At 42.1% G+C, this 12,003-nt stretch overlaps 1 protein-coding gene across 1 annotated transcript in view; it reads left to right on the top strand.

Moving 5' to 3' along the window:
- MYO1F (myosin IF) overlaps positions 1-7,984 on the top strand; it is a 302,201-nt gene extending 294,217 nt beyond the window's left edge. Inside the window, exons 27-28 of the mRNA XM_077273492.1 lie at positions 1,866-2,035; positions 7,456-7,984. Coding sequence (XP_077129607.1) covers positions 1,866-2,035; positions 7,456-7,532 — 247 coding nt within the window. The 3' untranslated portion in view covers positions 7,533-7,984. The remainder of the gene's footprint in view (positions 1-1,865; positions 2,036-7,455) is intronic.
- The last annotated feature ends 4,019 nt before the right edge of the window (positions 7,985-12,003 follow it).

Below are 12,003 nucleotides of genomic sequence, written 5' to 3'. Positions count from 1 at the left end.
GCAGCGTCGCTTCGTGTGAAGGTACCTTTAGAGGTGTCGGGATCTTCACCAAGCTTGATTTGAGAGGAGCTTACAACCTAATTTGCATACTCCAAGGAGATGAGTGTAAGGGTACTGTCACACAGTGGCACTTTGATCGCTACGACGGTACGATCCGTGACGTTCCAGCGATATCCATACGATATCGCAGTGTCTGACACGCTACTGCGATCAGGGACCCCGCTGAGAATCGTACGTCGTAGCAGATCGTTTGGAACTTTATTTCGTCGCTGGATCTCCCGCTGTCATTGCTGGATCGTTGTGTGTGACAGCGATCCAGCGATGCGTTCGCTTGTAACCAGGGTAAACATCGGGTTACTAAGCGCAGGGCCGCGCTTAGTAACCCGATGTTTACCGTGGTTACCAGCGTAAAAGTAAAAAAAAAAAAAACGTACATACTCACATTCCGGTGTCCTTCAGGTCCCTTGCCGTCTGCTTCCCGCTCTGACTGACTGCCGGCCGGAAAGTAAGAGCAGATCACAGCGGTGACGTCACCGCTGTGATCTGCTTTCACTTTACGGCGGCACTCAGTCAGAGCGGGAAGCAGACGGCAAGGGACCTGAAGGACACCGGAATGTGAGTATGTTTGTTTTTACTTTTACGCTGGTAACCAGGGTAAACATCGGGTTACTAAGCGCGGCCCTGCGCTTAGTAACCCGATGTTTACCCTGGTTACCTGGGACCTCGGCATCGTTGGTCGCTGGAGAGCGGTCTGTGTGACAGCTCTCCAGCGACCACACAACGACTTTCCAACGATCACGGCCAGGTCGTATCGCTGGTCGTGATCGTTGGAAAGTTGCAGAGTGTGACAGTACCCTAAGACTGCTTTCAATACCGGGATGGTCACTCATGGTTAAGCCCGGAAGAGGGCCAAGAGACTGGTAAATCAATTGAAATGGTGTGGAGAGAAGCTTGCTGGATGGATGGGTGACAAGCTAATCAGGTCTCTCATTATAGTTCACTTCAGACTTTTCAAATTGTTTTCTTTAAAATGCAGCGTTTCAGAGAAAGTCATACCTGGCTGCAATTATATAGCCATGCTCTTACTCATGCTGACATTCCATGAATCTAGTTTCAGGTTCCCGTTAAGGCCAGGTTCACACGTTCAGTATTTACTCAGTATTTTAAATCAGTATTTGTGAACCAAAACCAAGAGTGGGTGATAAATACAGAAGTGGTGAGGTGTTTCTATTATAAAGCTCACAGACACAAAAGAGGACCTAAAAATCCTCCAAAAATGTTTAAAAAGTCAGACAAAAAAAGCAGAAATAATTACCTGCTAAGGCCTGCCATCATTAATCGGGCCCGCTGCACCCTGCCAGTGCATTTATTTTGGAGGCCTAAGCAGGTAATCATCTCTGCTTTTTTCTCTGTGACGTGTTTCTATTGTACTTTTCCTCTGACTGTTCCATTCCTGTTTTTGTCTTTCAAATGCTATTGAAATATACTGACCAAATACTGAACTTGTGAACGTTGCCTAAGACTAAAACATCTTCACCACTTTATTATAAAAAAGAAAGTGTAGCTACATATTAATCAGAGTGGAAAATTGTGTTTTCCTCTATCTACTCCTATGGGTTTTCTACTTTCTACCACCAAGAAAAACCACTAGTTAGCAGTAAAGAAAAGTTTAAACATTCCGACATTTCAAATATGGCGTAGTTCCTAGATCACTGTTCACCAACTGACTCATCATGTGGAGCTGCAAGGCATGTCATTGCATTATGTGGACAACAGTATGTGTCAGGAATTTCCAGCAAATTTTTCAGAAAGTATTTTTTACTGCACTAAAAATATTATCAGTGGCTATCTTATTTTTATTTCAGAGCACAGAGGAGAAAAAGTGTAACTCAGAGACCACCTCCAGGAGTAGGTCGCGCCAAACCACCAGTGAAGCCTACAGGTCCTCGCTGTAGAGCCATTTACCAATACATAGGACAAGATGTTGATGAACTTAGCTTTAATGTTAATGATGTCATTGACATTCTACTAGAAGGTGAGTGACCACAATATATTCTCTGTAAAGTAGACTGCAGGTTCCTTACTAATAGATATCCTAAAATAAAAGGAAATACCCTTCTGTAATATACCCAAGAGAGTTATATATATATCCTATAGATCTATATTTAAAAAATGAATAGTCTGCATATTAGCTAAAATACTTACTTTATTAGTAATAAAACAATTGACAACACAAACATATTAAACATTGCGAGACATGCCAGGACAAAACAACATAAAATGCTGAAAAATGGAGGCATGGGAGCAGAACATTGATGGACATAAAAAAAAGTGTAATTATAATAAACGTATGTGAGGTCAGTCTCAAAAAACAGGTATGGCATTACTGGTCATAATAGTCAGTGGCAAAAATGGGGGTTCATGCCATAATAGTCAAATAAAAATGAGACAGGATAATAGTATTCAAAACATTAGATAATAAAATTAAATCTTTTCAATAAGGAATAAGAATGAAAAACCTAAATCAGAAAATAATTGTTATGTGGATTCTTTGCTTCCTTCCAATAAGAAATAACAATACAATATACAACAGTAGTTAAGGTAATATGAAAAAATTACAACTTGGAATAAAATCCTTTTATTAAGGAATAAGAATGAAAATCGTATGAACAGTTTTTGTACATTAGGCCGGGGTCACACTTGCGAGTGCCATGCCAGAAACTCGCGTGAGTCTCTCACATCAATATCCAGCACTGCCGCTGGAACTCGGGACCGGAGCGTTCAGCTGCATAGAAATACATGCAGCCGCATGCTCCAGTCCCGAGTGCCAGCGGCAGTGCCGGGTATAGATGCGAGAGACTAACATGAGCTTCTCGCATGGCACTTGCAAGTGTGACCCCAGCCTCAGAACCAATTCCTTCTGATAAGCAGTAAGAATAAACCACTATAGCAAGCATGTGAGAATATGAATGTCCTGCCTAGCAGAATGAACCCGTATAATAAGGGAAATCAATGAATATAAATATACTTCTCAAATAAATAAAGGGAGCACTTAAACAACACAATGTAACTCCAGGTCAATCACACTTCGGTGAAATCAACCTATACAGTTATCAAACATCACCAATTGTGAATCAGTTTCTCCTGCTCTTGTGCAAATGTAACAGACAACAGGTAGAAATGATAGGCAATTAGCAAGACAACCCCTACAAAGGAGTGGTTCTGCAGGTGGTGACCACAGACCAGTTCTCTGTTCTCTACTTTTTGGCTGTTGTTTTGGTCACTTTTGCATTTTTTCATTGCTATCACCCCAAGAGTTACTGTGCAGTAGCATGAGGCAATGTCTACTGTACAACCCACAGAAGCTGCTCATGTAGTACAGCTCATACATATCAAGGTGAGCTGTTTCAAGAAGGGTAGCTGTGTCTGTCAGCACAGTATCTAGATCATGGAGCAGATACCAGGAGACAGGCCAGTCCACCAGGAGAGGTGGAGGGGGCCGTAGGAGGGCAACAACCCAGCAGCAGGACCACTACCTCCTCCCTTGTGCAAGGGGAAACAGGAAGAGCAGTGCCAGAGCCATTCAAAATGAACTGCAGTAGGCCACTAACATCCATGTGTCTTCTCAAACTGTGAGAAACAGACACCATGCAAGTGGTATGAGGGTCAGACTTCCACAAGTGGGTGTTGTGCTTATAGCCCACCACCATGCAGCATGATTGGCATTTGCCAAAGAACACCAAGATTGTCAGACTTGACATTGGCACCATGTGCTCTTTAAGGATGAGAGCAGGTTCACACTGAGCATATGTAACAGATGTGACAGTCTGTGGACACCACGGAAAACTTTCTGCCGCCTGCAACGTCCTCCAGCATGACCGGGTTGGCAGTGGGTCAGTAATGGTGTGGGGAGGCATTTCTTTGAAGGGCCACACATCCTTCCATGTGCTAGCCAGAGATACCCTGACTGCCATTAGGTACCGGGATGAGATCCTCAGACTCATTGTGAGACCATATGCAGGTGCCCTGGGTTCCTTCTGATGTATGACAATGCTAGGCCTCATGTGGCTGAAGTGTGTCAGCAATTACTGCATGATGAAGGCATTGATGCTATGGGCTGACCTGCCTGTTCCCCAGACCTGCATCCAATCAAGCACATCTGGGATTTCATGTCTCGTTCATTCCACCAATGCCACGTTGCACCACAGGAGTTGACTGACGCTTTAATCCAGGTCTGGGAGATTCTCAGGAGGACATCTGCCACCTCATCAGGAGCATGCACAAGCATTGTAGGGAGGTCATACAGGCAGGTGGAGGCCACACACACTACTGAGCATCATTTCCTTGTCTTGAGGCATTTCCACTGAAGTTGGATCAGCCTGTATTTTTATTTTCCACTTGGATTTTGAGTATCATTCCAAATCCAGACCTCCATAAGATATTAATTTTGATTTACATTGATCATTTTTATATTTTATTGTTCTCAACACATTCTACTATGTAATGAATAAAGATTTGCAACTGGAATATTCCATTCAGTGATATCTAGGATGTGTTATTTTAGTGTTCCCTTTATTTTTCTGAGCAGTGTATAATACCGTACCATCATTTTTGCCTCAGTATATGTAGAGAACCTCATCGTTCCAAAAAGAAATTAGTTTAGTTGAAAATAGACGTAAGGACAGAAAGGTTGTGACCCGAGTTCGTAATGCTGTGCTTCTACCCCTTCACACTTCAACTTGCGTAGTAGATATAATAATAATATTACCAAATACCTCCAATTAGAAATGTAGTATAGTTTTTCTGATATGTCTCTATCCTCACGTGCAGGGCATTGCAGGATCTTAGGTATCCATGGCTACGACCACTGATATAGTGATTTAGTTAGCTACTTGCTAGTGGTCATAACCATTGTTACCTAAGGTCCTGCAATGCCTGGACATGAGGAAGACATAGCGAATCAGAAAAACTTTAGTACATTTCTAATTTGAGGTATTTGCTAATACTATTGTTATTACACCTACTACATATTGGGATAGGATCTCGGAGATGCGAATAACCCTTTAAGTAATAAGGATATGGTGTCACGGTCTGATGAATGAAAACTTACCCAGATATCTGTTATCGGGCCCATAGACATCTCACTCTGCTTCTGTGCAGTCACCCCATGAAGACATCAATGTGCGCCGGAAGGCACCGTCTCTGACTCCTTGCACATAGGGCCTGAGAGACAGCACGCGCATGTCAGGATGATGTCATGAGCACACTGCTGAGAGTAACATGGCAAAGAAGGGCATAGATGGAAAATAAGAGGAGAGAATCTAGGCAGGTTCTTATGCACATATTGAGTGATATTGATACCTAAATTACAAATCAGATTAGATTGTCAAAACAATAATAATTGGACACAGGAAACAAAATGATAAAGTGAATGAAAATTGTATAAATAATATGCTATAACAATTCATGTAAAATACTCTAAAGCAATATAGAATAAGAGAAAAGTGTGTGAAAATATATGTATAAAATGAAAAATAGAAAAAAAATGAGAATATGACAAAAGAAGGAGGTGTGTGGAATGTGACTAAGAGGAAAGTGTGAAAAATTAGGAAGGTGTGTAGAATGTGATAGAGGGGAGAATAGTGTAGCATAGTGTAGGATGTGAGATGGAAACAATAAAGGAATGATTGTGAGCAAGTGCAAAGAAGGTGAAATGAAGCACATATGCAGATCAAGATACTGATACCAAAGATTGCATATAAAAGAAAATATACCCAACACGTAAACATACCCTGGAATATGTGTAGAAAAAAATAGGCGAACGGGAAGTGAGGAAAAATGCATGTACAAAAGAAAACTGCTGCAAGTAAAAGACCCCACAGCACACATGGTGCATATTTGAAACATAATAAAACAAATAACTGTATAGTGTGTGCGGAGTTTTGCCAAAGCAATGGAATATGGTGTGAGGAATGACACCAAGATGTTCCATGACGGCAAATTATATATCTCATTGTGTCAGCACCAATATAGTGCATCTTAGGCCAGGTTCACATTGCGTTAACAGCAGCCCGTTCAACACATGCATTAACGGGCTGCTGTTAACGCAAGTGCCGACATGACATCGCGCTAGCGCAGATAGAGCTAGCAGATGCTCTATCTGCGCTAGCAGTGACGGACCTGGAAATGCCGCAGCCCGCGTCCCAGGGTCCGTCACTCAATGACTGCACATCGCTAGCGCTGGCAGCGTTAACGGACTGCATTACATCGCGTTATGCCGTGGTGTAACGTAGTCCGTCTAACGGACGCCAGTAACGTAATGTCAACCCAGCCTTAGATAGTCAGTGAAATCCAATCACAGTTCAATCATCTAGTGCAGGATGAATACAACAGGTACTCTGGGGAATAACACAGTCCAATTAGTAATGCAGAAAAAATGTGTATGTATACAGTATTTTTATGTATATATGCACATAGAGGGATTTTTACATACATTTATATACGTAATACAATAATATGTAAAAAGAGAACCTGTAAATATATGAAGGGGGACCGTCTGCAGAAACATAAAGATATAGAAAATGGAGCTCTCCCACTGATTGTCTCCAAAGATTATTGGACTTATTCACTTATACACCATTCGATATGAAACCAGGTGAAATAAGATAGTAACATATCTGAAATAAATAATGTAACACAAAAAGCAGTCACTGATCATTGATATTGTGAGGTTTCATTGTTCTGAGCGTCATGATCCAGGAGCATTTTTTCTAGGCCAATCTGTTCATGACATGAACCACCTTGTGCACCGAGTTGCAATTCTGGCCGCAATGTCTATACAGCCAGACTTGGATTCAAAGAGTATTCTCTCCTCAAGAAAAGCAAATGTTAAGATCCATTTACACCATTCATATTACATTATGTTGAAAGGAACTTTTTTTCCAACCTTCCCCTTCACACAACTCCTATCCCATAACATTAGAACGAGGGGTATGGTATATTCATGCCAGGATGACAAGATGTCTACCCTTTTTGTGATTTATTTCCATTTTGCAAAAAGCTATTTCAATGGTAAATTTGGCCGAAAAAAATATCTTTCTACAAGGTTTGTTTTATTAAATATTGCTGTTGCCAAATATTGCCGTTTTTCATATTTTGCAATCGTTAACAATTTCGCGAGAACGTGCCGTCTATATGACAGCAGTTCACCAGTTTTTCATCTGGACGTTAAAGCAATATGAAAGTTGTCGCTTTTGCAACAATGTCTAGAATAACAAAACAATACCAGTACAGAATTACTAAACTTATATTTGATTCCAATATCTGGACATTTTTGGGTAAGAAATTCTCTTAAAAGATACCCTATAATTCTTTATTCCATAATTCTTTATGCTATTAATGTTTTTCTGTGCTTGTTCTACAGTATAATTAAGAATTCTCATCTCTTTCTTTTAGACCCCTCTGGCTGGTGGAAGGGAAGATTTCATGGGAAGGAAGGGCTGTTTCCAGGAAATTATGTGCAGAAAATATAATGCTAAAAAAAAGCACCTAGAATGAAATGGCAGAACATTATTTTGTTCCTGTTACTAATACAGGTCAATATACATGCTGTATATAGTTTTAATAAAAATGAAAGAAGCAGTGCACTGATCTGTCCACAGTCTAAAAATGTTCACCTTGGTGCACTTTTACACAGTAGTATTTAGATCAGTATTTTGCACCAGCCTTTTTAAAGGGGGTTGTTGACTACTGGACAACCGCTATAGAAAAAAATTGTCATTTTTTATCCTTTTGTAATGGGTTAAATTGTATTCACGCTATTGGAAAATGTTCTTTTCAAATATATTCTGTTCCCATGATTCAGTGTATTTAGACTATGACTAAGGGCACTTTGTCTGCCAGAAACGCATCAGTCTGTAACTCATGGTGAATATCTCTTTAATCTTTTTAATGGATTTCTAATAAAAAAGATTTGACATTTTAATCAATGTGGATGTGCCATACTCCCTTACTAAAAGTATAAGAACAAAGTATACTTAAAAGGGTTTCCCACAATGGAAGTACATTTTCATCAACAGTTCTAGGAATAATAAGTTCCACAATTGGATTTGTTTTAAAAAAAATGTTCCTGTGCTGAGATAATCTTATAAATGTGCCTCTGTTATGTACTGTGTAATGGCCGGGTCTGACCGTACAGGAACATGGTCTGATCATACCACATCTCCTGGGCAGTGGAGGACGCAAGAGACTAGAAAGAAATTACAGCATGGTTAGTAAACATCATAAATAGCTGTAAGGGACCTTTAACTATGTATAAATAGCCCTTTAAATTTCATATTTCTTAATATATTTTGTAAAAACACACCTAGAAAAAAAAACCCTTGTGCACGAAAATGATACAATAACAGAGAAGTCTGAGAGACCAGACAAATTCACAAAGGTCTGAAGCATTCAGACTATAAAATAGTCTAAATCCAATAAACCAATACCTAGTATGATAATAAGTCTCCTCTTTTTGCATGATTTACGATATATAATAATCAATTAATCACAATGCTAAGAAGGACAAGTGTACCCAGATAGGTTATGGGACTATAAAAAATCCCAGGTCATACCACAGGTAGCCTATGCGGCCCTGAGATATCCACTGTACTTGCCCTGCCAGGCAACAGAGGTCGGCACCCTAAGGCCGGCGTCACACTTAGCGTAGGGAAATACGGTCCGTTTTTTACAGGCGTAATACGCAGAAAAGTTCCTGAACAGTGATCCGTATTCAACGCGAGGATGCGATTTTTTCTCTAAAAATTATCCGTGTGTCATCCGTATGGCATCCGTACAGTGAGATTTTCTCGCCGGCCTGCAAAATGGACATACAATGGATAACATGGGCTCAAATACTAGTGAAAACATACATACAATCTCTCTCTCTCTATATATATATATTATATATATATTATATACTAGATTGTGGCCCGATTCTAATGCATCGGTTATTCTAGAATATGCATGTCCCCGTAGTATATGGACAATGATGATTCCAGAATTCGCGGCAGACTGTGCCCGTCGCTGATTGGTCGAGGCAACCTTTATGACATCATCGTCACCATGGCAACCATTATGACATCTACGTCGATACTGTGCCCGTCGCTGATTGGTCGAGGCCGCAAGGCCTCGACCAATCAGAGACGCGGGATTTCCAGGACAGACAGAAAAACCCTTAGACAATTATATATATAGATTGTCTGTCTGTCCTGGAAATCCCGCGTCTCTGATTGGTCGAGGCCGCCTGGGGCTCGACCAATCAGCGACGGGCTGTCAAGTGCCGCCATTGTGTTGTCTAAGGGTCTAATTGTCTGCCTGTCTCGGAAATCCCGCCTTGCTGATTGGTCGAGGCCGGCTGGCCTCGACCAATCAGCGACGGGCACAGTCTGCCGCGAATTCTGGAATCATCATTGTCCTCCACTGCTGTCAAGTGCCGCCATTGTGTAGGGTGTGTGCCTGCGTCTCCCTGTATGGGCGGCATCTCCCTGTGTTTCTATCTTAGAATGGGTCGCAAATGAAAATACGCCAATGAGGATGACAGAAAAGCAGCAGCAGCAGGAAAACGACAACATTGGGAACAGGAGACACCACAACAAACTGCCGCCAGACAAGCCCAGGATGTGGAATCTCACAGACAACGTCGCCAACAGGAGACACCACAACAAACTGTTGTATGACAGGAACAACATGATCGCCAAATTCATAAAAAACGAATGCTCTACCAACTAAGGCACGACCAGGACAATATTCAACAACTTGCACATTATGTAACAGACAATGAAAGTACAATTCATGAACACTACTGTGGGAATATGAATGCAGTTTGCTCTAAATGCGACTCTCTGAATTTCATTGATGAAAAACCATCTGACAATCAGTTTACTCAATGCTGCCAAAAAGGAAAAGTTATGCTACCGAGACCTCACTACTCAGATCTGTTTGAGCAGTTAATGAAAGGAATGCATCAACACAGTAGAAATTTCATGGAAAATATCAGAAGCATCAACAGTTCTCATGCGTTTGCTTCATTCGGTGCCAACATTGCACTGCCCCCTGGATTCGGACCGTATTGTGTGCAATATACTATGTGGGCTGTGCAATATACTATGTGGGCTGTGCAATATACTACGTGGACTGTGCAATATACTGCGTGGGCTGTGCTATATACTACGTGAGCTGTGCAATATACTACGTGGGCTGTGCAATATACTACGTGGGCTGTGTTATACACTACGTTGGCTGTGTTATACACTACATTGGCTGTGTTATACACTACGTGGGCTGTGTTATACACTACGTGGGCTGTGTTATACACTACGTGGGCTGTGTTATACACTATGTGGGCTGTGTTATACACTACGTGGGCTGCGTTATACACTACGTGGGCTGCGTTATACACTACGTGGGCTGCGTTATATAATACGTGGGCTGTGTTATACACTACGTGGGCTGCGTTATACACTACGTGGGCTGTGTTATACACTACGTGGGCTGCGTTATACACTACGTGGGCTGCGTTATACACTACGTGGGCTGCATTATACACTACGTGGGCTGCGTTATACACTACGTGGGCTGTGTAATACACTACGTGCGTGGGCTGTTATATGCTATGTGGCTGTTATACACTCTGTGGGCTGTGCTATATACTACGTGGCTGTGCAATATACTACGTGGGCTGTTATATACTACATGGCCGGCCGCGAATAATCAGCGACAGACGCAGTGTATGAATTCTGTGTATTCAATGTATTATTCTAAAATCTTCATAAATAAACTACATACATATTTTAGAATACCTGATGCGTTCGAATCGGGCCACCAGTTCTTCACCAACATATCTACTATATAATTGTCTAAAGGTCACTTCCGTCTTTCTGTCTGTCCTTCTGTCTGTCTGTCTGTCTGTCACGGATATTCATTGGTTGCGGCCTCTGTCTGTCATGGAATCCAAGTCGCTGATTGGTCGTGGCAAAACAGCCACGACCAATCAGCGATGGCCACAGTCCGGCGGAAAAATGGCCGCTCTTTCCTCCCCGCAGTCAGTGCCCGCTCCGTACTCCCCTCCAGTCAGCCCTCACACAGGGTTAATAGCAGCGGTAACGGACCGCGTTATGCCGCGGTGTAATGCAGTCCGTTACCGCTGCTATTAACCCTGTGTGACCAACTTTTTACTATTCATGCTGCCTATGCGGTATGAATAGTAAAATTATCTAATGTTAAAAATAATTTAATTTTAAAATAAAAAATAGTTATATACTCACCGTCCGTCGGCCCCCTGATCGACAACAGGCCTTTCCCGCTCACGACGCTCCGGTGACCGCTCCATGCTGCGATCTCGCGAGATGATGACGTAGCGGTCTCTTGAGACCGCTACGTCATAATCTCGCGAGACCGCAATGCACTCTTGGGACCGGAGTGCACGAGCAGCGTCGGTAACCGCTTCGCCGGAAGGTGAGTATATAACTATTTTTTATTTTATTTCTTTTTTTTTAACAGGGATATGATGCCCACATTGCTATATACTGCATGGGCTGGGCATTATGCTACATGGGTTGTGCAATATACTACATGGCTGGGCAATATACTACATGGGCTGGGCAATATACTACATGGGCTGTGCTATATACTCCGTGGGCTGGGCAATACACTACGTGGGCTGTGCTATATACTACGTGGCTGGGCAATATACTACGTGACTATACAATGTGGGCTGTGCAATATACTACGTGGGCTCCGCAATATACAACGTTGGCTGCGCAATATACAACGTGGGCTGCGCAATATACAACATGGGCTGCGCAATATACTATGTGGGCTGCGCAATGTACAACGTGGGCTGCGATATATACAACGTGGGCTGCGTAATATACGAGGGCTGCGCAATATACTACGTGGGCTGCGCAATATACAGCGTGGGCTGCGCAATGTACCGCGTGGGCTGCGCAATATGCAACGTGG

Source organism: Ranitomeya variabilis, chromosome 1 (assembly GCF_051348905.1).
Source record: "Ranitomeya variabilis isolate aRanVar5 chromosome 1, aRanVar5.hap1, whole genome shotgun sequence".
Classification (NCBI taxonomy): Eukaryota; Metazoa; Chordata; class Amphibia; order Anura; family Dendrobatidae; genus Ranitomeya; species Ranitomeya variabilis.
The sequence above is the reverse complement of the archived record's forward strand: the minus strand, read 5'-3'. Positions and strand labels throughout refer to the sequence as shown.